The 26275-nt window shown below is 47.5% G+C and overlaps 2 protein-coding genes across 3 annotated transcripts in view; one reads left to right on the top strand and one right to left on the bottom strand.

Moving 5' to 3' along the window:
- The window catches only part of ABHD6 (abhydrolase domain containing 6, acylglycerol lipase), an 81750-nt gene that overhangs the window by 2772 nt on the left and 52703 nt on the right, over nt 1-26275 (top strand). The window lies entirely within an intron of this gene.
- DNASE1L3 (deoxyribonuclease 1 like 3) lies at nt 1480-25504 on the bottom strand. 2 transcript variants are annotated; one of them, XM_058679118.1, is made up of 9 exons: nt 25348-25504; nt 15395-15601; nt 11469-11557; nt 10215-10292; nt 9535-9647; nt 8034-8146; nt 4505-4662; nt 1973-2069; nt 1480-1659 (listed from the first exon to the last, which is right to left on the bottom strand). In XM_058679118.1, the coding sequence occupies exons 2-9, from the start codon at nt 15539-15541 to the stop codon at nt 1543-1545; spliced, it is 912 nt and encodes a 303-aa protein (XP_058535101.1). In that variant the 5' UTR covers nt 15542-15601; nt 25348-25504; the 3' UTR covers nt 1480-1542. The 2 variants fall into 2 exon arrangements, with proteins under 2 accessions (XP_058535101.1, XP_058535102.1); XM_058679119.1 differs by lacking the exon at nt 25348-25504 and having other exon boundaries at nt 15395-15732.

Genomic DNA, 26275 nt, shown 5'->3' with positions numbered 1-26275 from the left:
CTCAAGACACCCCGGCATTCCTTGCCCTGGTCAGGCCCAGGGACTCAGGGACAGGAGGAGGTTGCTGGCTCTGTTGGTTCTGTGGGCTGTGAGGGCAAGGTGTTCTGTGTGCTCTCCTGCCTGCAGGCAGCCGGCAGATGGCTGTGCTTTCAGGAAGTTGCCTTAGATGAGGGACAGGGTGGGGGGGGGCAGCTGTGGCTTGGGAGGGAACTGCAGGAAGTCAGGACTTGTCTGCCTCCCAGTCAAGGCCACAAACAGGCTCATTTGGTTCCTAAGGGCCTGGGAGCCATCCACATGGGCTGGAGGAGCTGCCATTGCATGGGGCAGAGGCTCCTCGCTGGAGCAAGGTCATTTGTGGATTGCTTGCCTGACCCTTGTGGACCTTGGCAAGCAAGGGTTTCTTGGTTGTGGGGGTCCTGATTCAGGAGAAGAGTGGTAGATAGCCCCCCACTCCCAGCCCTGCCTGGCCCTGCCCTGCCCAGCCAGATCGCTGAGGCATTTGGGGAAGGTGATTCCCCTCCTTCATCAAACCCTGTTGATTTTGCTCTCAGTCATGTCAAATAAGGTGAAACACCAGGTTAAGTGTTCCTCTCTTTTACATCCAACGTCACATTGTGCTGATACACCAAGGGAAATGAATGAAGAGCTGACGTGTAGACACGGTTTAAGTGGTGCTTTGTATTTTCCAAGGTTACATATAGTGCTCATTCATGCAGACTCACTCTGGTAGGAGACACAGAAGCTGGGGTGGGAGCGTGGCGGGGGCAGGGGCTCTGTGATGAAACACTAGGGGAGGAGTCCGGGGGTACCACACCTCCTTTTCATTGCTTATGCCTTGGTGCCTTTAGCCATGTTCACAGCCATAAAACAAAACAAAGAAACCTGGGTATTCTGGACACAAGCCAAAGGGTACTGAGTGGCTGGACCTTCCTGAGCTGCTTCAGTTGCAAAAAGATAAAAATCCTTGAGCCCCAGCTGGCCAATGGGACCTGTGTTATACCAGAGCCTCTGAGTGTCACTGCTGGCCCCAATGACACACAGGGAATTTAAGTTGCCTGGCATCCATGGGGACTGGGGACACTGAGCCCAGGCTCTGGGGTGGCACAGATTGTTATGGGTAGGAGAGGACAAGTTCTTTAAACAGGTCATTGCCCGGTTCAGTATGCAGATGGAGCCTTGGTGTTTCTGGTCGTTTCCATTGAATCCGTTTTCCCATAGCGGGCTGAAAGCCATTCTTCTTCCTTTTCCTGTAGCCGCTTATGGGACAGGGGGAACAGAGCCAACAGGCAGGGCAGAAGCTCAGAGGGGGAAGACTGGTCTTGGGGACTGCAGCAGCCACCAGTTTCCCTTGGGATAGTTCGGCATGGAAACAGAAGACGTCCCCAGCTCCACGAATGGCTCAGGTCAGAGTAAATTCAAGTTGAAAAGTGAAAGCCGTTGCATCAGTCCTGCTGCCTGAAAGTGCTGGGAGCAGTTCACCCTGGTTAGAGCTGTTTATTTAGAAAGACAAGAAGCAAGTCAAAAGACATGGTGCGGTTATATCTAGGAATGCTTGGGCTTTACTTTCTTCCTTGACTGGATAGATTTTTTGCTGTTGGTGACGGCTCTTGAAAACTGAAGTGTAAATTCAACTGGAAAGTGGTCGCTGACGTCCAGGGCCTGTGAGGAGGAAAGGGAGGCAGGTTTGAGGAATAGGTTGTGCCCAGCAGGTGCACTTATTGTAGTGATGAGCAAGATCAGGACCACGAAGGGAAGATGAAGTGCCTGACGTCACTGAACAGAGCACCCTGTGGTGAGCACCTTCCCTGGGCCAGCTTAATCAGAAATTCTGGCAGATCCTCAAATCACAGAACCACAGACCCTGAGCCTCAAGTCCAGTGACCCAACATTGTGTCTCCAGGGTGACCACGAAGGATGACTCCAGCCCATCATTCCAGAGGGGTGGTGCTGAAAGACAAGACAGCGGCCTTACCTCTGCCTCTGTCAACTTGTAAGCTTTCTGGAAGTCAAAGACGCCGCTAGACTTGGGCACCACAGAATTGACGATGTCTTGTCCTCGGAGCACGATCCTGGAATGGGGAGAGTGAGGAGAGTCGTGTTTACACCTTGCCCTGCCCCCTCCCTGTTGATAGCCAGAATGTTACCAAGGACTATGTCCAACACCTAGAAGTGACCGAGCAGCCTGGTGCCTTCATGTGGTGCTTCCAGCCCGTGGATGACCCTAGAGGACAGTGCCCACAATTTCAAACTAGAATCAGTCTCAGCCAAGGCCCCATGGGCACTAGGATAGTATGGGCAAGTACCTGGTGATGCGAGAGAAGGGTTTTCATGAATCATGGGCACCACCCCACATGGCCATGACTTACATAATGACAGGGTGGCTACTCCCTCTTCCATTCTTTGTCCCTGCTCCTGATTTGGTGATGGGGGAAGTTCCTGGTAGGTGTTCACTTGTCTTTAACAGCTTCTCTGAGAGTCAGTGCCTTCTCATGCAGTCTGCAGGCCTGAGCCAAGTCACAGTTTAGCTTTGCATAGTGCACACCACACTGGGTTGCCTTTTACACATACCTTTGATTTTTGGCAAATGATGCTTTGTCCTTACTTTAACTTCATGACATTTCCTTTAAAATTTATTTATCTTGGTAGGAAATTAAGGGATTTGAAGAAAAATGTAGAGGAAAAATCATAGGCCAAGTGCTTGCAGCAGTGACATAGAGACTGGAAGTGAGGTGTTCTGGTGGATTTTGTAAATGGAATCTAGCATACCTGGAGTGGTCAGTGCAGTCAGGTTGGCCTAGTCCCAACCCCTGAGCAGGGCTGCAAGGTGTAGAGGCCGGCGCTGTGGCACAGCAAGTTAAGCTACCACCTGTGGCATCATATCCCACATTGCAGCACCATTCTGAGCCTGGGCTGTTCTATCTTCCATCCAGCTTCCATGAAAGATAGCCCAAGTACTTGGGCCCCTGCCAACAGAATGGAGAACAGAATGGAATTCCAAGCTGTTGGCTTCAGCTTGGCCCAGCCCTTTGAGGGATGAGCCAGTGGATGGAAGTCCTCTCTCTTATTTCTTGCTCTATCTCTCTGTACCTTTGCCTTACAAATAAATAAAATAAGTCTTTAGAGTCAGTGCTGTCGCATGGTAGCAAAACCTCCTCCTGCAGCTCTGGCTTTCCGTATGAGTGCTGGTTCAAGTCCTGGCTACTCAACTTCATATCCAGCTTCCTACTTGTGGTCTGGGAAAGCAGTGAAGGATAATTCAAGTCCTTGGGCCCCTGAGCCCATGTGCTCTTGGCTCCCAGGTTTGGATCAGCTGAGTTCCAGTTGTTACAGTCATTTGGGAAGTTAACCAGTGGGTAGAAGATCTCTCTCCTTCTCTGTAACTCTGCCTTTCAAATAAATCTTTTTTAAAAACAAAATCTTTTTTTAAAAAAGGAAAGCATGCAAGATGCAGCCCTGGGTGCTCCTCTCCTGCCACTTCCCTCTGTGGGTTTCCCCTTTGGAGAGCTGGAGTGAGGACTTCTGCATGGGACACAATAGTCCCGAAAGCTCCAGAAGGAACCCTGCAAGTCACGGGTTGGAAACGAAAGTCAGACTTCCAACCCAAGAAGTGAGAACTGCCGGCTCCTCCCCTGCAGATGGCCCATCTCATGCTTCCTCTGCCTTGGCTCCACCGAGCTCTGGGTGCCACGGCCTCCCTCCCGTGGGACCAGGCCCAGGGGTTTCCCTGCTGCGGTCTGACTCCTGACAGCCCCTAACATTCACATGCTTCAATTGCAGAGCCTGCATTTCTGTGGAAGGAGCGAGGAGCAAGCTGCTTGCAGATCTTCTGAGACTTTCCCGTAACTGGGGAATGCTTGTCTTTCAGTGCCTGCGTTTGCATGTAGGAACATGTAGCAGAAGCATTGGAGGTGTGAATGTTCTTGCACTTACTGGTCTCCGTTTTAGGTTTGTTGTCTGAGGAAATCATGAATATTTACACAAACTACATACAGAGGATATTCATTTCAGCAGTGTTTATAATAGCAAACCCTGGGCAGTAAGCTACTTTGCCATGTAAATGAATTGGAGTTTCCTTGGTGATGGACTGATTAACAGCCCATGAGTGTATTGCCTTTGCCACACACTGGGTGTGGAACTCACAGCATTACATGTGTTAGTTACTCTATTTAGCCTCATCACCTTTCCACAAAGGAAGTAGAACAACTGGCTTCATTTTACCCGTGAGGAAAGGAAGACTTAGAGAGCTTTCAAATTAAGTGATAGAGTCAGGGTTTGAATCCAGGCCTATCCGACACCTAAGCCAGTTCTTGCCCCTGCTAAACTCTAGCATCCAGAACAGTGCACTGCGTGGGGTCGTGCAGTTTCCCCCCACACAAGGCACTTAGCAGAGGGGCCTGAAAGCCTCACGGTTGGGCTGCCTCTCTAAGCCTTGTGCTGCTTGCTGCCTTACTTCTTATTCACCAAGGCCTGGGCAGGGCCCAGCAGCCTGCAGGTACCCCCCTACCTGTCGTATGCACAGCTGGTACTCTTCTTGACCGTGGTGTCCTCTCCGTCCCCAATCAACCAAACGAACTTGGGGTCGGTCCTCAAGCGGATGTTTTTCCAGGCTTTCTTGGGGACATAGCTACAGCCTGCATTGAAGTCGCCCATGAAAATGAAGTTCTGAAAGACACCATTTGGAGTCATCACCTGATGGGCATTCTGGGGGAACACATTCACCTGGGACTGCTGGTAACTACTACATCCACCACTCTTAGTAGGCAGGGAGTCTGTAGCGACAGAGCTGTGTCTCTTCCTCCATTCATAGGTTGAAGCTCTGACCCCAGTATCTTAGAATGTGATTGTATTTGGAACTGGCATTATGGCACAATGGCTAAGCCACTACTTGCAACATCAGTTCAAACAGAGTATCAGTTCAAGTCCTGCTGCTTGCCTTTTGAGCTGGCTTCCTGCTAAGGTACCTTGGAAAGCAGCAGTTCATGTGTTTGGACCTCTACCATGGAGAGAGACCAGGGAAGAATTGTGGACTCCTAGCTTTGGTCTGGCCCTGTCCTGTTTGTGTAGCCATTTGCGGAGTCAAACAGTGATAGATCTTGCTACCTCCCTCTCTGCCTTTCCTTCTTCTTCTTTATAATTTTGCCTTTCATATAAATAAATCAGTCCTTAAATATCCTTAAGATACTGTGATTGTATTTGGATGTAGGGTCTTTAAAAAGATAAATAAAATAAAATGAGGTTCTAAGGCCCTAATTCAACATAACTGGTGTACTTAATAAAAAGAGATTACAGGGTGGTTGTTCAGTCTGGAAGTTAAGGATTCCTTAACAGAGGACCTGGGTTTGATTCCCAGCTCCAGCTCCTGATTCCAGCTTGCTGCTGAGGCAGATCCCGGAAGGCAGAGTTTATAGCAGGGCACTAGGACCATCATTCAGACTCTGGTGTGGGCAACAGGGACCAGTACACAAGCACGGAAGGAGGACCCAGGTGAAGACACTAGAAACAGACAACTTTGTGCAGGCCAATGAAAGAGGCTCCTGGTGGGGAAGAGCCCTGCTGGACACATCTCGCTCCTGAACTTGTGGCCTACAGGATTGTGAGCATGTCACTGCGTATTGTTTTAAAGCACACAGTCTCTGTTCTCACACTAGTACAGGGTCTTCCTGAAGCTCTTTTTGCTTTCTGGAAGAAGAGCCCCAAGTTCCGGGTAGTATCTCAGCTTTGATGCCTGAGTGACAGGTGAGTACCAGGAGGGGCTCTAAATGGGAGGGAGGGTGTTTGTGGAGCCTGCTGGCCTGCCTGTGCTTGGTCTTGGAGTGCCTGTAGTTCAGCATGCACAGTTAGGGAGTAAAAGAACCTGGCCAATAGATCCCCTTACAGCCTGCCTCTCTGGCTCAAATGCCTGCAGGCTACATGCATGGGAAGGAATTGATGCCTTTCCTTCTTGCTTCTGGCTTCCAAGCAGGAAAATCAGCTTGGGCGGTTCCACACTGACAGCTTTGGCACCATTCTTTCTCTCCCATTGTTTTGAAGTTGGAAACTGTTTTCCTGTGGAAATTCAGCCCTTGAAGGAAGTGTGAGGAGTTTTGGGGCAGGGGACCACAATGTGAGCTATCCATCACTCCTCCCCTCTCCCCTGCCACTGTAGGCCACCCACAGAAGCTTTCTATCTTGGAAGTATTGTTCCCTGTGCAGGACTCTTGGAACAGAGTCTTGGCATCCCACAAAACACAGGAAGTGTCAGATTTCCTAATTCGTGTCATTGTTAGGAGTGGTGCTGACTTGGGAGGTTTTTTTCCAGAATATTTCATGATTGTGGTTTCTCCTGAGATGACTGGGTATAGTTGAGGTCAAACGGGAACCCTTAACCTGCAAGTCACCAGCTTCTGCTCCCATGGGCAGGATTTACTGAGCCTTTACTATGGCCAGGTCCAACATCAACTGTTTGTAATATTTAATTTGTGTCTCACAACAATATGTATCACTGGAGAGTAGACATCATAACTGACCTTTATAGAAGGAGAGGAGAATTAAGTGACCTACTCTAGGCTATGTTCAAGTGATGAAGTCAAGAATGGGGCCCTAGGGCCCGGCGGCGTGGCCTAGCGGCTAAAGTCCTCGCCTTAAACTCCCCGGGATCCCATATGGGCGCCGATTCTAATCCCGGCAGCTCCACTTCCCATCCAGCTCCATGCTTGTGGCCTGGGAAAGCAGTCGAGGACAGCCCAAAGCTTTGGGACCCTGCACCCGCGTGGGAGACCCAGAAGAGGTTCCTAGTCCCGGCTTCGGATTGGTGCGTACCGGCCCGTTGCAGCTCACTTGGGGAGTGAAATATCGGATGGAAGATCTTCCTCTCTGTCTCTCCTCCTCTCTGTATATCCAGCTTTCCAATAACAATAAAATCTTTAAAAAAAAAAAAAAAGAATGGGGCCCTGATGGTCCCTTCTGAAGGCCCTCATCACAAGAGTCTTGCCACTTAGGCCACTGGTGCCTCCTCAGAGCCCAACACTCAATAGGTAGGTGCTTACCACATTCTTGTTGAAAGAACGGTTTCATAATTTTTGGAGTGAATGAGTGGGCCTTCCTCCCGTGCTGCTATTTATCTGTAAACCAGGAGATGTACTTTGTCCTGTCCGTAGTCACACTTCCTGACTCACGTTGTGCTTGGTGCATGGCACTGTGGAGGAGGAAGGGGAGCATAGCCCTGGGGAGCACTTCCTGGCCAGCCACGGCTGGCAAGGTCTCCTTCTACCAGACTAGAATAATCAAGGCCAAGAGGAATAACAGATGTGTGTCCCCTTCTGGGAGACTAGCACCCCAAATTTCTTTGGGAAGCCACCTCTCCCTCCTCTACCTCAGCTATAAGTTTGGGGCAACAAGTTTAGCCTATCAGAATACCTAAACTACTGCCCCTTCCCACCTATCATAATGATTGGTTCAGGATAGACATGTGACCCAGATGGAGCCAACAGGGCTCAATCCTACTATTGGTTGCATTGTAGGAAAGAAAATCAGTCAGTTCTGGATGTTGCTGGTGGCCATTGTGCCATCCCAAGGGTGGAACTCACCCAAAATGAAAGGAGGCCAAGAGATGGGAAGCCCTGAGTACCTTATCTGACCCCTTGATCCGGCTATGCCTGAACTACTGGGCCTTTCAATTCCGTAGACCAAAAAAACTGCACTGTCTTTTCAGGAGCCAGTTTGACATCCTGTTGCCTGATCTCTCTCAATGCAAAGTGGGAGTAATCAAAAGTAGCTACCTCATAGGAAGGATTAAATTCAGTTGTTCTGGTCAAGCCTCAGCACAGTACTGGCCCTAGCTAGTCCCTTAATGAACGTCAGTATCCTTTACTAATGATGCATGAGTTCCCAGGGCCCGCATACACAGTACCCAGGCAGATTTTGCAGAAGGATATTTAGGGCTGAGCAAAGGCTATGAAGTGGTGGTGGCTTATACACACCCTGGCCCATGCCCTGTGCCCGAGGCCTGGATCTGCCCCCTTAGACGGGAATCAGGCAAACACAGGGGTCCTCACCTCCACGTTCCAGAGGTGTTTCACATCTGTGTAGACATCAACCAGCTCATCAATCTCTTTCACAGATGCCTCGGGGGTGGTATGCAAGGGCACGATCACGAAGTCCTTGACAACTGAGGAACAGGCAAGAGGCCCAGTCATACTCTGGCTCTGTCAGGCTCCCACAGATTCCACCCAGGAGAAATAGGCTGTCCTTTCTGGAAGAACCTCCATGGAGGCAAGCTTATTTGTCTCAGCTCTAGAACCCCAGCTCTGTACCCAGCACATTAGAGGTGCTCAGAAGTGTTTGCTGACTGATTACATGATTGAACCACTAATGAATGAAAGAGAATGTGGTGAGCAGCTGACTCTTTTACATGGAATCTCAAATCAGGGGACATAGGAAACTTCTTTGACTAACAGAGCAGCTCTGGATAGGCAGTGGTGTCCCAGGGGAGAGGGAAGGTGGGGAAGGATGGAGGCTCGGGCTGAACAGGTTTGTTAGCCATTCGAAAGGATCCAGATTGGTCTTTGACAAGAGATGATCTTTGCGGGGAGGCAAAGGGGCTGTCAGGACACACACTGGCCAGCCAAATGCAGTGCACCCTGAAGAGTACTTTCTCTTTTTCTTCTGGAAGATTCCACACATCTCTCCTGAATTTGTTTTCCTAAAGCCCTCCTCCCCTGAGTAATTAACTGGGGCAGAAATAGTTCACTTCATAGGTCAGGATGTTTATGTTGGTGTTGTGCAGATGTAGGTGGCTCTGCCTGTGACTCTGCATGTGTTTATCTGGCCAGCAGAAGGATCTTGTCTGGCATGTCCGGTGCCTTCATGTAGTAGGAACTGAAAACATGTTTGATGTTTTACGGCCTGTAATCTGTAAGCCAAAGTTAATTCTTGGTTTTTTCCCTTGAATATTGTGTAGTGATTGAGAGCAAGTTTTAAGCCTGGCTCATTATCTTCAATAATGGGGTGAGTTGTGCAGTGACCCCAATTGTTTGAACCTCCAGTGTAAAGTCAATCCTGGCCCCTGCCGTGCAGTGGTATTGCAGGGATTCTGCAACTGGGAGGCCAGCATTTAAGCAGGAATCAATGCAAGCAGATAGGATTTTTAGTGTCTGGGGTGCCATCCCTTTGAATTCTTCCCTCCCTGAAGTCTACAGACGAGATTGCTCTGTAATTACTACAGGAAAGGTAGCCGTCACTTGGGACTTTTCAAAATGAAGGACTAGTTAGACTTGGCAGGGACCAAAGAATCATGGCAATTTCCCCAAACCCAAGTGCTTCAAAGACAGCAGTGCTGTTCTCAGAAGGTGGATTGTAAGCAGGGGAGGTGAATAGCCTTGGTATTCTGAGAAGCAAGCCTAGTGCCATCAAGCTGAGCTGCGTACTCTACATCTGGATGGCAGAAAACATTGTTGCCTGAATCGGAATGCCCGCCTAAGGCAGCTGCCTTGTCTCTGGGATTGTAGCTCACTCTCAGGACAGCCAGCTCCCAGACGAGGGGCCTGTGGGCCTCACCAGTGAAAGGCGACTGGAACCAGACAACGAAAGGCTCTCTGGAAAACACATCTGCATCTCCAACCTGATAGTCATGGTACAGATAGCGTTTCTTCACAGACACCAGCTTTTCCCTAGAGAGAAAAGGAAGCCATCCCAGCTGAGTCAATTGTTTTCATCTTTCAAGGCACAGAGCAGTTCCCACAGCCTCTTTGTCCTCCAGAGCAGACTCAAGCACTAGGAGGATCTTTACTCTCTGAATAAGGCCGAGTCAACACTTCTCAGTGGCCAGAGCCTGTAGAAGCTCAAGATATGAGCCACCCTGGTCACCTGGGGCCCCTACAAGTCAATGCTCAAATGTCAGATACATAGTAGGGAGAGGACAAGGATGTGATGTTTAGAAGTCAGTCATGCTGGACTTTTTACTTCCCAGCCATGGGCTGGAACATGGCTATGAAAAATGAAAAATGAACCCAGGCAGGCCAACAAGTTAGTGTTAGGAAGCTGCTCAGCTTCTCTAGTTGGATAAATGAATCGCTTGCATCAGTCCCAATTTTGACAGCAATTATATTGATTGATATTGAGCCCTGTTTAGAGATCAGAATTGGGTTTTGAAGAAAAGATGCTTATTTTCTCAGTTCACAGTCAAAATGTGCAAGTGAACCTTGTTCAGGGTCCGGGGGGCGTTAGGTCATACTCACTTGTAGAGAAAGGCATACTGTTCTTTATAAACATTTCTTCCGAGCCGAGAGCTAATCACATAGTTGTATGTTGTGCCTCTTCTTGAATTTCTAGAAAATAAAGACTTCACAAGGCATCTTAGAGAATGAACATCCCTCTCCTGCCTATGAATCTGCCTCCATATTTCTGATGACATCACAGGAAAAACAGCTGTCCCTCACTTTGGTTCCAGTAAGAGCGGCCTCTATTGGCTGGAGCTGGGACACCTGCTAGGATCTTTGCAGCTTTTTTCCCCCCTTATGTAGTGGATAATATTGTTGCCCCATTGTTGCAGTTTAAAAGTGTGAAGTTGGGATTTGAACGTGTATGTGACATATCCCTCACCCCTCATGTGCTGGCTTGCCTGTGAAAGACTTAAGATGGCAGACAGTTTATCCTGGAAACAGAAACCCTACTCTGGCCCACAGTAGAGTACACCTTATCAGGTCATCCTATCTGTGCACCATTCCTGAACATGTGTCAAATGCAAGGACATTCTATCCTTTGTCTCCACCAAGCATTTTCTCACAAGCCCTGGGACTACAATTTCAAATCACTCCTGTTTATTTATACCCCAGGGGCTGGAGATGCAGCTCTAAAGACCTTTGGTCCCACCCCTCACCTACAACAGGGCAATTTGATTCTGTGCATCTGCCAGATCTGCTGATGACTCCACCTGGGGCAGCATCAGACACAGTTTCTCTCCATCTGCTCACAAAAAGATCTAGGTCATGTATAAAACTAGGCTACAGTGTCAGGTTCACTTCGAAAAAGCAAAGGAACTATTAAGGGACCAACGCAGACTCTACAGAAATTTCTGGGACTCCAGATTTGTGTGCTATGCCAGGCTGGACTGCTGGAGTCTGAGAAATGGGTGTGATGGGCACAGTTTTGGGGTGGGGGAGTGGGTTGGCCCCTTTTAGTCAACAAATTGTTTGCAGTGACTCAGCTGCAAGGTATCTGGACCCCTTCTGGATTGAGGGGGACAAAGAGATAAGCAGACTTGGCTCTGCCTAGAGTTCATTCAGGTTGGGGAACACTGAAAGCACGGGTGAAACAAAGGCTCACTGCAGACTGTATAATCCGCCTGCCCCCATAATCCTCCACACTCACGGAAAGTCACAGGACCACTTTGCAGGGATGTCTGAGGAGGCACGCAGGAGAGCACTGGCATTGGAGTTAGACGTGATCCACCTGATTGTGAGCCCTAGAAGAGCCTGCCAGCCCCCACTTACCCATTGAGCTTCTCCATCAGCATGGGGCAGATCATGTTGTTGCTGTCCTTGATCTCCATCAAGAGTATGATGTCACAGCGTTTAATGACCTGCAGAGAGAGAATTTACAGCGGTCAGACTTTTACCACAAGCAACAAGAACTCTTGTTGGGAGATGACTGTGTTTTGCATCAGGTACTTGTTAAAATAACTTTGCTTCTTTCCTAAACTAAATTCAGAAGTCTCTGAGGTAGGTGCTTACATTACATTTACATATATTACATTGCATTTCATTGCATTACATTACATTACATAAATTTCAAAGATGAGGTACCTGAGGCTTCTGGAAAGCTGACCAATAGTTCACCTACCTAGAAAGTGGCCAAGACAAGCACAGGTGTTTGGCACAGAGGGTATGATGCTGCTTCAGATACCCATATTCCATATTAGAGAACTTCGTCTGAGTCTGTTCCCACTCCTGATTACAGCTTCCTACTAAAGCATACCCTGGGACGCGGCAGGTAATGGCTCAAGTGCTTTGGTTCCTGCCACCCACATGGAAGACTGGGATGGAATTCCAAGCTTCTGATTTTAGCCTGGCCTGTGTAGGCCCTGTCTCCTGTAGGCATTTGGGGAGTGGCCAGCAGATGGGCCATCTCTATCTGTATTTCCTTCTATCCATTTGCCTCTCAAAGAAGTCAACAGTTGAAGAAAGGCAGCATTTGAATCTAAGAAGTCCAACCCCAGATCCCATGATCATGCCCCTAAGTGCATATTTAATGTGCTCATAAAAACAGAACACAAAACCAATGACACTGGGTGATCAACCTGCTGCAAAACAGATGCACACGTGTATAATTCTTTGAAGGAGCAGTGAGGGAATTACCCAAATGCCTTGTGAGGGAATTACCCAAATGTCAATGGCATTATCTTTTAAAACTTTATTAGTGTATGTGTTTGTTTTTAATGTGAATGGCAGAGAGACCCAGGGAAAACTCTTCTCCATCAGTTCACTCTTCAATTGCCTACAACAAGTGGGGTTGGCCAGGAGCTCGGAACTCAATCCAGGTTTTCTGTGGGTGGCAGGAACCCAGTTCCTTGAGCCATCAGTGTTTTCTCCCAGAATTTGAAATGATGGGAAGCTGGAATTGAGAGCTGGAGCTAGGACTCAAGGCTGGGTGCACCAGTGTGGGATGTGGGCATCTCAGCTGGCGTCTTCACTGCTAGGTGTAGGCCCTCTTTTTCAGCTGTTACCCTTGAATGATTTCCTTATATGTTTCTATCACTTTCAAAATAGATCATAGCTATTGAGTGAAACTCTTGTGTAATATTAAAGAAATTTTGAAAGCTATATTATTATTTTATAAAGTGAACTGCTGGATGAGTAGGGAGTTTTAGGGAAGAAGTTGACAGCCAAAATCTATTAGGAATGACACATGCATTTCTGACATATTCAGTACTAGGTACGTGAGCTGTCTTGTATGACATGCCTAATACAGTGCCTGGCGCTTGAGGAGGCCACCATAAGACATAGCTGCAATCAGTCCTCTAGATGTGACCATTGTGTAGCTAGGTAGTCTGAGGCCAGTGAGACTCTGATTCAGACGCCAAGGAATAGCGGGGCATCCATGCTAGAGTCTCTTCTCAACAGCCAAGGAACTCAGCCTGACCTTGTGACTACTCCTTCAAAGAACAAGGCCCCTTTTTGAATGGATGCCCATTGATACCGAGTGAACATGGACTTCGAATTCAGTCTCCTTTCACTGAATAGAAGCTTCAGGCTTCGGGTTTCCTGTTGACAACCCTTTCCTTGCTTTACAAATGCCTCCTAGCTCTGTATCTATAGCAGCTGCTGATTTCCACTTCTCTGGAACATTTCCTTTGGCACCTCTGGGAATATTTCCTGTAGGTGGAAACCTACAGGAAACTACAGGAAGTGATAGTTCAAGATCCTGTTTTCAGAATTCTCTTGGGGGGGTGAAACCTACAGCTATTTGACCTTCATCCATTCATTCTTCCACCCATTTCTGCACTCATTGATTCATCTGTTGAGCAAGATTTTGTGCACCCTTGGGGCACCAGGCAACATGTTAGACCTTGGTATAGTCATAGTTCTGTCTCCAGCTCCTGGCACAGCATCTGGCCCATGTGAAAGAAAAAAGAGGTTCTGAAATTATAATAATGCCATCCATGCCATCATATGAAAGAAGAATACAGCACTGGGGCTATGGGTTTAGCCTAGTAGTTAAGTTGCTGGTTGAGACACCTAGGTCCCACATCAGAGTACCTGGGTTATATCCCCACCTCTGATTCTCAACTCCAACATCCTGTTCAGCAGATCCTGGGAGGCATTGGCAATGGCTCAACTAATTACTATTTGTGGACATCTGAAAAGTGAGTCAGCATATGGGAGCAGGCATGCTCTCTCCAAAGTAAATAAATTTGGAAAACAGAGTATAAAATTCCTGGCCTGTAATGGAATCTCATTCTCTGGGCCTTGGTGACAGTACTGTGTGGCTGCCTGGAGTTTTGGTGCAGCTGTAGGCACTGTGTGGCATGGCTGCTGCCAGCCACGACCAGCCTCTGCTTACAGGATGATTTTTCAGGAGTGAGAGGTGACGGTGGCCTCCACGAGGCTTCACCTGAGTTTGGTAGGACTCTGGCATCTCAGGGGAGGCCCTGAGTGTAGTTGGCAATTCTCCCCTGACCCCAACACAGTAGAACCTCCAGGGAACAGAAAAAGGCAGCTCCTTAAGACAGTGGTGGCACTTCCACATTGGATAAGCAAGGATGGTGGAGGAAACTTGGTAGGTACTGGGGTCCTTGGTGCTGTCAGGGAAGACATAAGAGAAACAGCTTCTGTGAATGTTGGGGTTTCCCATGGAGCCACAGCACCATGCTTCCCATAGGCTTGGCACAGCTGTTGTAGTTAAACAACATCCAGAAGGTCGTGGGTGCCATCCAAAGGGCAGGGCTGCAAGGACCACAGCAGTAAGAACAGAGCATGCCTAGGTTCCCCTTTGCCTGATAATAACTTGAGTACCTTCCGCACCTGGAATTCTCCCAGCCAGGGGATCTAGGCTGTGCAAGCCTCATGCTAACAAAGGAAACTGGAGGCTCAGAGAAGTGCAGGAATTCTCAGACACCTGTGGATGGCAAGCAAGATCAGAACGCAGGGTCCCTGGCATTCCCACCACACCATGGGGCCTCTGCTGCCTGTCTAGGGAAGGGCACCCTGCCAGAGTCCTGAGGCAGGTTTGAGGTCCCAGCCCCTGTAGGTTAAAGAGAGCCAAATGGCTCTAGAGAAAGGTGAGCTGCGTTCCCAGACACTGGGTCGGATTCTCCAGGGCCAGCACTCAGTAAGTGCGGAGAAAGAATAGGACTGAGAACTGGGGGAAGGTGCATGGGGCTGGAAAGTAGGGGAGAGGGAGGAAAGGACCAGAGAGAGAAAACTAGACAGGGAAGGAAGGACAGGAGAGAGTGAGAAGCTGCATTTCAGTGATGGATAAAACAATGCCAACTGGGCTGGAGCCCCAGGCGCCCGCCCGCCCACCCACCAGCTATACAATGTTGCTTTGTTTCTTTTTCATTTCTCCTGGAGGGAAGAACCCTCCTAGGAGGATGAAGTGAACCCTACCTTTATAAAGCCTATCAAGAAATGGGAATGGAAGCCATGGCAATGGCCAGCCCATCCCTGGGGCTCACTGTAAATCAGAGACTGCACTAAGAGATTGCTTAACATTCCCCATCCGCCATAGTCCCTCCCAACTGTCACTCCTTTGTGAGATGACTGTTGTGGCTATTGTCACCCTCACAGTTCTAGGTTCTAGTCGCTACCAAACTCCAAGCCAGCTATTACCTTCAAGACCAAATGCAATTCCTCCCCAGTCTCCTCTGGAGAATATGAAGGACCTGCCGCCTGGACAGGTGGGGAGGAGGGGGGCTTACCTTGACAATGACCTCCATGGCCTGGCGGTTTTCCTTCTTGCTCTCCCCAAAAGACCTGATATTGAACGAGCAGAGCTTCAGGGCCAGGGAGCTATGCAGGCAGAGGATAAAGAGCAGCAAAGCAGCTGAGCTCGTCCTGAGCAACATCCTGGCGCTCCTGTGGCCTCCCAGGCTATGCCGGCTGTGCTGGGCGCTGACTTATGAAGCCTGCAGATAACAGGAATGACAGGATTCCTCCCTGCTACTTTCACTTCTCTGAGGAACTGAAGATCCTGCCTTTGCATCCCAAAGAGATGAAGACACTAGGCCAGCCTGCAAGGAGCTCCTGTCTCTGTCATCCTGCTTGGGGGAAGGGTGGGAAACTGGAAGGCCTCAATGTGGCCCTGTCCTCCTGCCGTCACTCACACCCTAACTGGGGCCAGCTCTGACCTCTTGCCATGTCTCTGGGTTTTTGTGCCATGTGCTTTTTCCGGATCCCTGATGAATTCAGAAATGTCTGCCCCAGAGGGCAGCTGGGTGACAGAACCTTCTGCTTGGTGACAGAATCTTCTGCTTGGTGGGGAACAATGAGACAGGGGCACTAGGAAATCCTGTGGATTTTCTGTAAATCACAGGGAGTTGGCATCCAGCTGTCCCCAGACACACCCAGGCACTGACTGCCTAATGCCCTGATGGGTGTGATTAAGGTCAAGCTTAGTTTGAATTACTTATTTCCCAGGCAGTTTGGCTACACAGGATTTAACACATCAAGCCCTAGCAGTGTGTTACCCAAGAGGGATGCTGGAATGGTCCGGTGAAATGTCCTTGGACTTTAAGGACAAATTGCCAGTTCAAGCCCCTGTACAGAGCCACAATTCAAGTAGATACTGTTTTAATGTTTGTGATAGTTTTGTAACCCACTTGGAAACAGTTGTAGGATTTCCATCCAAAGGGAGTTAGAGTTGGGCAGAAATATTTGAAATGCAAAAGAAATACAAAATCCAATTAAGTTACACATGTTGATGTTAACAAAGACAAGTGGACGAGGAAAGGGTAGGAAGGAGAATAATTAAATCAGTACTGGAAGCTCCGGGCCACCTCTTCCTGAGACAGTGGGGTTGTGGCCATACCTACAAGAACATGTGTATCACCAACACCCAATAGTCAGCATGCAACCATGGCTTCTAAGAGAATCCAAAAAGGAGAAATGGAAGGAAATCATGTTTTCCTAAACTCATGGTTTGACAAATCTTCCTGTTGTCCTAAACCTCAGGCCTCAGGCCGGGTGGAAGCTCTGGGAGAAACCATACAGGTGGCTTAACTGTGTTCTAGGGTGGATGGGCATCTTCCAACAGAAGAAGATTTAGAGTAAAATGCTGAAATGCTTACAAAATCCAGAGCCATGCTTCACAAGTATGCATTTTAAGATCGAACATGTGTAGCATCCACATACATAAATAGAGTTTAATGAGCTTAGGCCATCTGAGAGGGAGATTTGGGACATATGTCAGCAGTCTTTTGACACCAATATCACATTTACAATTAGGGGAATTGTCTTAGATGCCTGGATTTAAATTGAAACATTACTAAGTTTATGTATAGTTTTGGAACTTTGCTAAAGACTTTGGGTTCACAGTGTTTAGCAAGCTTAATTTTGTCAGACTTGGAATTATTCAGCACAAAAAGGTGACATTTTTGGTAGTTCAGATAAAAAACTTTAATGGGATATATGAAATTTGCAAAAACAGTTTAAAATGCTTCTAAGTGAATCAGAAACTTTTAAATTGTTTCAGTTGACTGGGTGCATATTTGCCAGATGAATTAAAATTCACAGCAATAGATAGATTTGAATTTTACATAATTCCCTTTTAATTGGACAGTGTGGATTTAACATGGAAATCTTAGCTGGCTTGATTATACAAACAAGAACTTTTGTGAGCTGGACTTAAAAGTGTGACATTTTTCTACAGTAATAATCACCTTCATCAGAGATCTACAAACCTTTTCAGTTCCTAGTACCTAAAATAAGCTATCGTGGGGTGGCTGGTTAAGGTTTTGGTCTGCTATACCAGCATCCCATGTCAGAGTGCCAGTTTGAGCCCCACATTCTCTACTTCTGAGCACAGTGAGCCTGCTGATGTAGCTGGGAAGGCAGAGGAGATGGTCCAAGCCCTTGGACCCTTGGGACCCACATGGGAGACCAGGAAGGAGTTCCTGACTCTCAGTGACATTGGCTTGGCCCAGTCCCTGCTGCTGTGGCCACTGGGGAGAGAACTAACAGTTGGAAGGGATATTTCTCTGTCACTCCCTCTTATCACTCTGCCTTTCAAATAAATAAAATACTTTTTAAAAAATAAGCTAGCATAGAAAAGAGTCCGTTGATACATATTTCAATTTTGATAGTTTGTTAATTGGAACAGCAAAACAAACCTGTAAACACTGATTTCTGTATATAAGAAGTATTCTTAAGGACCTAGAAAAATTTCTATGAAGGCATGGATCCTATTCTGTAATTAGCATATCCATGATATGAAATTGGGCTTTTTTTGTTATTATTATTTGAGTATATGAGTCAAACTGAACTGAATCCAACTCAGTGCTTTCTGTTTCACTTCACTCAAGACTCCCCAGGGCCTTAGCGATACTTCCTTCATTTCAGACATGAACAGACCCAGGTGTGTGACCCAGGACATGGAGCCAGGGTGTGAGGTTGAGCTAGGATCTGAACCCTGTGCCTCCTTTTCACACAGGGACCTGGGCTGCCCTCTTCTTGCCTAGGGAACATCAAAGGGTGGACCTGTAGACATTTTTGTATTGTTGGAATTTTTAAATCCTGCTTTGTAATTAAAAAGGAAATAAAAAAATTTAAAAGGTCTTGAAAGCGGTTAAACAATGCCCAGACTAACAGGGTTCCTGCCTTTTCTGAACAGCTGGATCCAAGCAAGCTTCTCCCACCCCCAGGAGTCACCGATGGAGGGGTCAGGTGCCCAAAGCTCTCCAGGATAGTCCAGGAGTAGCAGGAAAGCATCTCCTTTAGATGGGCCCCATGAGAGTTCTGAGTCAGTCCCTCTGGGGAGCCCAGAGACCAGCAGCCAGGGCAGAGACTGGTGGGACCTGCTGTCCACTCTGATGTGTCCATCCTTCTGTCATTCGGTGGCTGTGGTGATATTTCCTGTGGCACGTACTTTCCAACGTTAGTCTGCAAGATGTGCCTGCAGAAAAAGATAATTATCCCTTCTTCCTGTGGGTCAGTGTGCATGTCAGCATATTTAACCAGTGATCTGAAAAATACTGAGTTTTTTTTTCTTAAGCTACTGTACTATGCTGAAATAGGAAATCCAGAATTTATCATCCCAGATACCTCTGTATTCATAGGATTCCTTTGATGGTCTCTAACAGAATGCACCTTGGGAAATCCTGTCCCTGCTTATGTGAGGACAGTCAGATCCCCTTAAGGTCTCAAGCTCTTTTTCCTGTGTGTAAGTACCAGGAATGTCATGCATGGACAGAAAAGAGAATTGGGCATTTATACATATGTTGAAACAGGTGCAGTGGCTGCTCAGGCTGGCCTGGTGGGGCATGAGTGATGCCTCAGAATTTGGGGACCACCTTGGGAAAGGGGTGTTTGGAATGTCCAGAAGGCAAAATAGATGTTGCAGGAGGAGCAGATGTATCATAGGCTGAGTCACCCAAAAGGCGTCAGGAGAAACCAGGAACATGTAGGAAAATCCCCGCTGCAGGCAGGGGCTGGGTGGCATGGCCCAAACAGGTGTTTCCAGTGTCAGTGATCAGCGCCTGACATGCACATGACTCCAGTGTCACGTTTCACAAGCAGCTTGGGGTTCGGGGTGAGAAACATGCCTCATTGCAGGGTGTGTAACTGTGATGACACCGGCCTTCATGTGCTGGTTGCCAGGTGACACCACAGGCTCTGGGAGTCAGCTTCACTCTGCAGCTTCCACACAGCACTGCGTGCAGCTCAGGGTGGTCCGTTTACAGACAGGCTCTAGCTTTGACAGAAAGACTGGACTGCTGGCTGGCATTGCTCCATAGCTGCTTCCCTCCTTGTCTCCCACCACCCCACCCTCACTGTCTCCACTTCTGTTCTTGCCACAGGGCCTTTGCCCTCCTACTCCTTCCTCCTACACTGCTCCTCCCTCCTTGCACCTGCAGTTCTCTCTTCCAGGAGCCTTCCTGGCCCCACTTACCCAAATGCAGACCTCCCTCCAGTTTTCTCTCATGACACCTATCCAGGTCCTCTGCTCTATGGCATGCAGCATGTGTGATATCAGCCCTTATGTCTGTCTCCACTAAACAGTTCTGTAGAGGCAGGTGTCTGCAGTGCCCTGGGGCATGGACACAGCAGGTGCTCAATAACTCATCACTGAGTGGGTGGGACGGCAGAGCATAGCACAGGGCAGGCTCCTTGCCTTTGCACTAGGGACAGGTCAAGACCACATTGTTCTTTGTTTGGGGTGGGGCTGCTCTGGGCATTACAAAATGAATGCCAGCACTCCTCAGTTGTGATGAACCCTAAGGGTCTCCAGACATTGCCAATGTCCCATAGGCTGAGGAGTCACTCCAATGCTGGTGTGTGGTTTAAGGCAGGGGCTGGTGCTGTGGTATAGCAAGGAAAGCCACTACCTGCAGTGCTGACATTCCATATGGTCCCTGCTACTTCTCTTGTGACCCAGATGCAGAATATTACAGCCCAAGTGTTTGGGCACCCAAGTGGGAGACATGGATAAATCTAGCACCTGGCTTTGGGCTGGCCAAACTCTGACTGTTTTGGCCATTTGGGGAGTGAGCCAGTGGATGGAAGAACAACTCTCTCTCTCTCTTTCTCTTTCTGTCTCTGTCTTCTCCATCTCTTTATCTGTAACCTTATCAAGTAAATAAATCCTTTTTTTAAAAAAAAAGCTCTCTGTCTCTCCTTCTCTCTGTAAAGTCCACCTTTGCAGTAAGTAAGTAAATATTTGAAAAAAGAAAGAGATCTTCCATTTACTAGTTCACTCCATAGGTGGCCACATGACTGGGGCTGGGCTAGGTCAAAGCCAGGAGTCAGAAGTTTCATCTAAGTACCCATGTGGGGGACAGGGGCCCAAATTATTGGGCCATCCTCTGTTGCTTTTCCCAGGCCATCATCATGAGGTGGATTGGAAGTGGAGCAGCCAAGATGGAAATCAGCCCCTACACTGGATGCCAGCCTTGCAGGCAACGACTTTACCCACCGTGCCTCAACACCAGCCCCAATAATAATAGCTGTTACGTGAGTTTATAACTAAGGTACAGATTCAGCACAGTGCCTTAGGAGTGATACTGTCTTCAGCAAAAACTTGCAAGGAAGAAATTACTATCACCGTTGTATAGATGAGGAAACTGAGACTTGGGGATATAAAAGCTGGGCCCCAGTGGGGTTCACAGAGTTAATTCCCTGTGCTAGTTCTTTCCTTATAGATACTGAAGACCCCATATAACTCCAGACATCATCTGACTAGTGGTACACTCTTAGCTGGTAGTGTTGCAGGTTAGTAAGTTGGATCTGCCAGGATGGGACTAGGGAGAAATGAATGAGGCACTGGCCTCTAGTGATGACATTCGGTAATTTTTAAAATGTCTTAATACATTATTTTGAAAAATCAGTGCAGAAAAATTTCATGATGAACAAAGTATCAATATCTTAAATAAAGACATGAACCAACCCTACACTTGCCCTTGATCCTGTGTCAATCACCTTACCAAGGCTGGGCCAGGGGACTTGCAGATCTGGGGAGTCCAAAGTCTGTGGGTGCCTGTGCAGCAGCGCCCTCTTCTGTCTGGTATTGAACACTGTTTTTCTTTGGGGGAGCCAGGTTCACATTTGTGCAAATGTAACACCTCAAGCTGGTACAGTCTTTTAGGAGCCACCGTGCTTTCTCCTCTGGCCTCTTCATGAGACAGCTAAATCAAAAGATTGTCAGCATGTGAAACAATGTCACTGGAAGTCCCTTCCCATGGGCTGTGTACTGGGTTCCTTCTATTGTGTTGTTCACATCATTCCCAATACAAACATACATGATGATTTGTTGCTGCACCTGTGAAAGATTCTTCTAAAGTGGCAGGACAATATCAGTTTGGTCTTTCCAACCTGATTACAAGAGGGCATGATGAGGAAACAGGACCAAGAGACAGAGGGCTTCTCACTACTACTGGCTAGCTGTCCAGCCATACACCTTCTTATTTTTCTCTTAAAGAGTTAGTATTGGGGGCCCAGCGGCGTGGCCTAGCGGCTAAAGTCCTCGCCTTGAAAGCCCCGGGATCCCATATGGGCGCCGGTTCTAATCCCGGCAGCTCCACTTCCCATCCAGCTCCCTGCTTGTGGCCTGGGAAAGCAGTTGAGGACGGCCCAATGCATTGGGACCCTGCACCCGCGTGGGAGACCTGGAAGAGGTTCCAGGTTCCCGGCTTCGGATCGGCGCACATCGGCCCGTTGCGGCTCACTTGGGGAGTGAATCATCGGACGGAAGATCTTCCTCTCTGTCTCTCCTCCTCTGTGTATATCTGGCTGTAATAAAATGAATAAATCTTTTAAAAAAAAAATCTTAAAAAAAAAAAAAAAGAGTTAGTATTGGGCCCGGCAGCATGGCCTAGGGGCTCCTCGCCTTACACGTTCCAGGATCCCATATGGGCGCCAGTTCTAATCCCGGCAGCTCCACTTGCCATCCAGCTCCCTGCTTGTGGCCTGGGAAAGCAGTCAAGGATGGCCCAAAGCTTTGGGACACTGCACCCACATGGAGGTTCCTGGTTTCCGGCTTTGGATCAGCGCGCACCGGCCGTTGCGGCTCACTTGGGGAGTGAATCATCTGATGGAAGATCTTCCTCTCTGTCTCTCCTCCTCTCTGTATATCTGCCTTTGTAATAAAATAAATAAATCTTAAAAAAAGAGTATTTTTTTTACAAGTTTCATTTAATTTGTTTTGTTTTGAAGTCATCTCAACTGTACATAAACATTGCAATAGCAAAACTAATCTCATATACCCTCTGCTCAGATTCCCCAACGAGTACCTTGCCTCCTTGTTCATGAGGTTGTTATATTACATACTTTTTCCCCTGAATCATTCAAGAGTAGGTTGGAAATACTGTGATTCCTTATCCTTGAATACCCCAGGAGCGTGTTTCTCAAGAGCAAGTATGCTTTCTTACATAAGTGCAGAACAACAGCCAGAGCCAGGAGGCTTAGCGATGATGCAGTATTGCTACCCAGTCCACAAGCCCTATTCACATTTTACCAGCTGTTACAGTGACGTTTCCTTCGGCTCCAGGATCCAATCCAAGATGACATGCTGATCTGGCAATCTTGTTTCTCGGTCTCCTTGAATCTGAATCACGTCTCACCATTTTTGTATTTCATGACTTTGACATTTTTGTATACTATACAGGGTAGTTACTTAGTTGAATCTCATCGGTTTGAGTTTCTTTTGTGATTGGATTCAGAAAATCCATTTTGTCAAGAACACATAAATTCTTTGTACTGTTTATGGTGGAGAGAGAGAGAAACTTTCATCAGCTGGTTCATTCCCCAAACATTCAGAATAGCAAAGGTTGAATCCAAATCAAAGCCAGGAGCCAGGACTCAATCCTGACCCATGTGAATGACAGAAACCCCAGGACTTGAAGCATCACCAGTGTCTTTTAGGGTCTACATTAGCAGAAAACTGGAGCTGGGTATTGAACCTAGGCACTCTGACATGGGACACGGGCATCTAAACAGCTAAACCAAATGCCATCCCTCCACAGAAATCCTTAAATAGCCTTTTCTGGCATTCCCAGGGCTCTGGGTGACTCTGAAACACAGGAAGCAGATTACGATTTAAACACTGTCTGAGGACCAACCTGGTGGTATGACAGGTTAATTCTTAACCTGTGGTGCTGGCATTCCATATGGGTGCCAGTTTGAGTCCCAGCTATTCCACTTTCAATCCAGCTCCCTGCTAATGGTCTGAGAAAGCAACCAAGGATGGCCATGACCTTGGGCTCCTGCATCGACATAGGAGACCCAGAAGAAGCTCCTGACTGCTGTTTTCAGACTGGTCCAGTTTGCTGTAGTGGCCATTTGAGTAATGAACCAGCAGATGGAAGATCTGCTTCTCGCCCTCTTTTTCAGCATCTCTGTCTTTCAAGTAAAATAAATAAATCTTTCAAAAAAATTTAAAAAGCTATTAGTAAGAGAGGTGAATATTTGTTGATGGCTGGCTGTTCCCTGTTCCCTGTTCCCACTGCATTTGTTGACTGGGAGGTATTTTCCACGTGGAACACTGCCGTGTAGATGCTGCTGTGGGATGACAATCATCAAGAGACAGGCTGTGGCTACTGAGCTGACTTGGGTCCCATACCGCCCCTCTTCTTGGGTACGGGCTAGGGCCTTAAAGTCTCCTTGAACCCAAATGTTAGTGTTCTCCCTGTGCATACATGAGGAAATTGAGCCTCAGAGGGCGTGAATCACCTGGCTTAGGTCACACAGCTTGTAAGAGATGTCAGAGTGTGATTCCTGCTGAGACTCCTACATCATTTATCAAGTTTCCAGATCAGAACCCAGAGAACAGTCCGTATCTCTGCCCCCTAGCAAATGGGGAGCTTTCTCCCTTGCTTTGCCTCATATTTGTCAATCAAAGTAACAATCAGAGAGAGATTCTGCAGAGTGATGATGTTGACAGAGCCCTGCAGTGGGAATATAGGGGTTGTAGCACTTTCAGAGAGATTGAGCCAGCAGGAGGTATTTAAAGGCCAAAATTAGAGGGATTTCATAAGCTATTTTGAAACAGTGATACCAGGCTGCATGCAAACATTACTAAGAAGGGTGATGCCAGGTCAAGGTTGAGCAGCTGCTGGGCAGATGACCTTGCACAATTATTTTCTGCAGAAGCCTGCGATGGCTCTGTGAGGCTGTGGTTCTGGAAGAGCCTTCTGTGGTAGTTACAATCAGGTAGTTGAGTATGAGAACTCTCCCCATATACCCTCTTATCCTTATTTATTTTATTTTATTCTTGTTATTTTTGTTAGAATTGACACAAGCAACTCCATTTTGATTCTGCCAGCTTTCCTGTATGTAAGGAACACAAGAACTTGAGGGCCAGCCTGTCTGTGGGAAGGGAGCCCCTGGTAGGTGGTGTGTTGTCCTCTGGGGGCTCCCTGCCCTCTTAGACCATCAGCGCAGTAGCCACTGAGATCAAGGTCTGTCATCAGCCATACTCATTCCAGAGGCAGGGAGAAGGGAGCAGGTTCTGGCAGTGTGGATCCTTAAGCAAACAATGATTCAGGAATGATTCTCCAGGGATTTCCGCTCGGGGCAGGGCGTCCCCAGTGTTGCTCCAGGAGCCTGTGTAGATGCAGGCACGTTCTATACATCCTTAGGGAATCAGCCCTAGAGATTTGAAATATGCAGCTTCTGGTCTGGGATTTGGGGTCATTTTGTATAATGGCTTTTAGGAGATTTATTATTCACTCATTGAACTGTTTGGGCCTTCTAAGCACTGGAAATGCCTTAGTTTGAATAAACTTCGCCCCATTCAAAATTCATCATGAATTCTGGTTCCTAGTGTCACAGGGTTGGGTGATGATCAGGATGCTAGAAGGCTTACAGCCTTTTTGTCAGGAGTGGGGAATTATCAATTTAGACTACTGTTTGTGTTTTGTCCCTCTCATATGTACCCACTTCCCTTTTTGTCTAACTGCCAGGAGTACAAGCAGGACAAGCACAACCTTGAACTTTTGGCCTCTGGAACCATGAACCAAAATAAATCTTTCTTTAAATTTCCCAGATTCCAGGTACCTCATTCAAACCATAGCACTCCCCATGTGCAGATGGGCATGCTATTCAATGAGTGAATAACAGGTGTGCTAAAACCCATGACAGCAGCAGAAAAACAACTCAGGAGGCAGAGAGGAGTCAGACAGTTCTGCCCTGGGGATGCCCAGGATTAGAGAATTGGACTCACCTTCCGTTTCACAGAATGTTCTGTGTCTCCGAGCTACCATTTTATATCCAGTGGCCACCAGCCATAGTTCATAACTGTGACTGTAACCCAGGCTCAAACCTCCCTGAATGCCCTGGCCGCTGTGGGATCCTGGCCACTGGGACTGGTCTGGCTGCAGTGGTGGAGAGGCAGTCCGCTAACTCACAATTGAGTCCCAAGCAGATTGGGATGATTTAGTCACCCTTGTGTTGGGGAACAGGAGCAGCCAAAGAGGAAATGAGTGAGGTGGGAAAAGTATAATCGTATCTAAGACCAGTTTTGCTCAGTAATTTAATAACCCATAAAGCCATCTATGGGGTGGATACTATATTACCCTTATCTTACACAACTGTAAGCTCGGACCCCAGTTAGAAACACTTTTTTAAGAGGAAGTGTCCATTTCAAAGATTAGTCACTCCTCACTGGGGTATTGAAGATTTCTCTGCACACCCCTTCTAAAGCTGTTCACCTAAACTATTGACATATGTCTTGTTAGAATTATGGAGTTAGACTACCCGAAAAACAGCCAGGTTCAGCAAAATCATGCTTCAACGTTATGAACTGCTAAATACTAAAATTAAAATAGACATGAGACAGCTGAATAGTAATCTATAGCCATTTTAAGGTATATAGAACCCGGTTGTATTTAAACTAATAATTGAAATGTCAATGTAGAAGTCACAGGATGTGGTTCAGAACTTGCATTTTTTTTCTCTCTTTTAACATATTGGTTACTCAATACCATGTCAACTAATTCCATAACGTTATAAATTGTTACTGATGTAATGTCGGGGCTTTTAATTGATCGGGATGATACTCTGCCAGCTCTACCTTCAGACCAGAGATGGTCTCCCCAAGAAACTGTTGAACTTATCTGGACAATAAGATGCTGGACTTTATGCTTGGTAGA

Source organism: Ochotona princeps, chromosome 21 (assembly GCF_030435755.1).
Source record: "Ochotona princeps isolate mOchPri1 chromosome 21, mOchPri1.hap1, whole genome shotgun sequence".
In the NCBI taxonomy this organism is placed as follows: Eukaryota; Metazoa; Chordata; class Mammalia; order Lagomorpha; family Ochotonidae; genus Ochotona; species Ochotona princeps.
This window is presented reverse-complemented; position numbering and strand designations above follow the sequence as displayed.

Coding starts and splice junctions, on each gene's coding strand:
- DNASE1L3 (XM_058679118.1), bottom strand. CDS start 15,541: ATGTTGCTCAGGACGAGCTCAGCTGCTTTGCTGCTCTTTATCCTCTGC. Junction 10,293..11,468: donor CTGATGGAGAAGCTCAATGG/GTAAGTGGGGGC, acceptor AAATTCAAGAAG/AGGCACAACATACAACTATG. Junction 4,663..8,033: donor AACACCTCTGGAACGTGGAG/GTGAGGACCCCT, acceptor GGTGTCTTTCAG/AACTTCATTTTCATGGGCGA.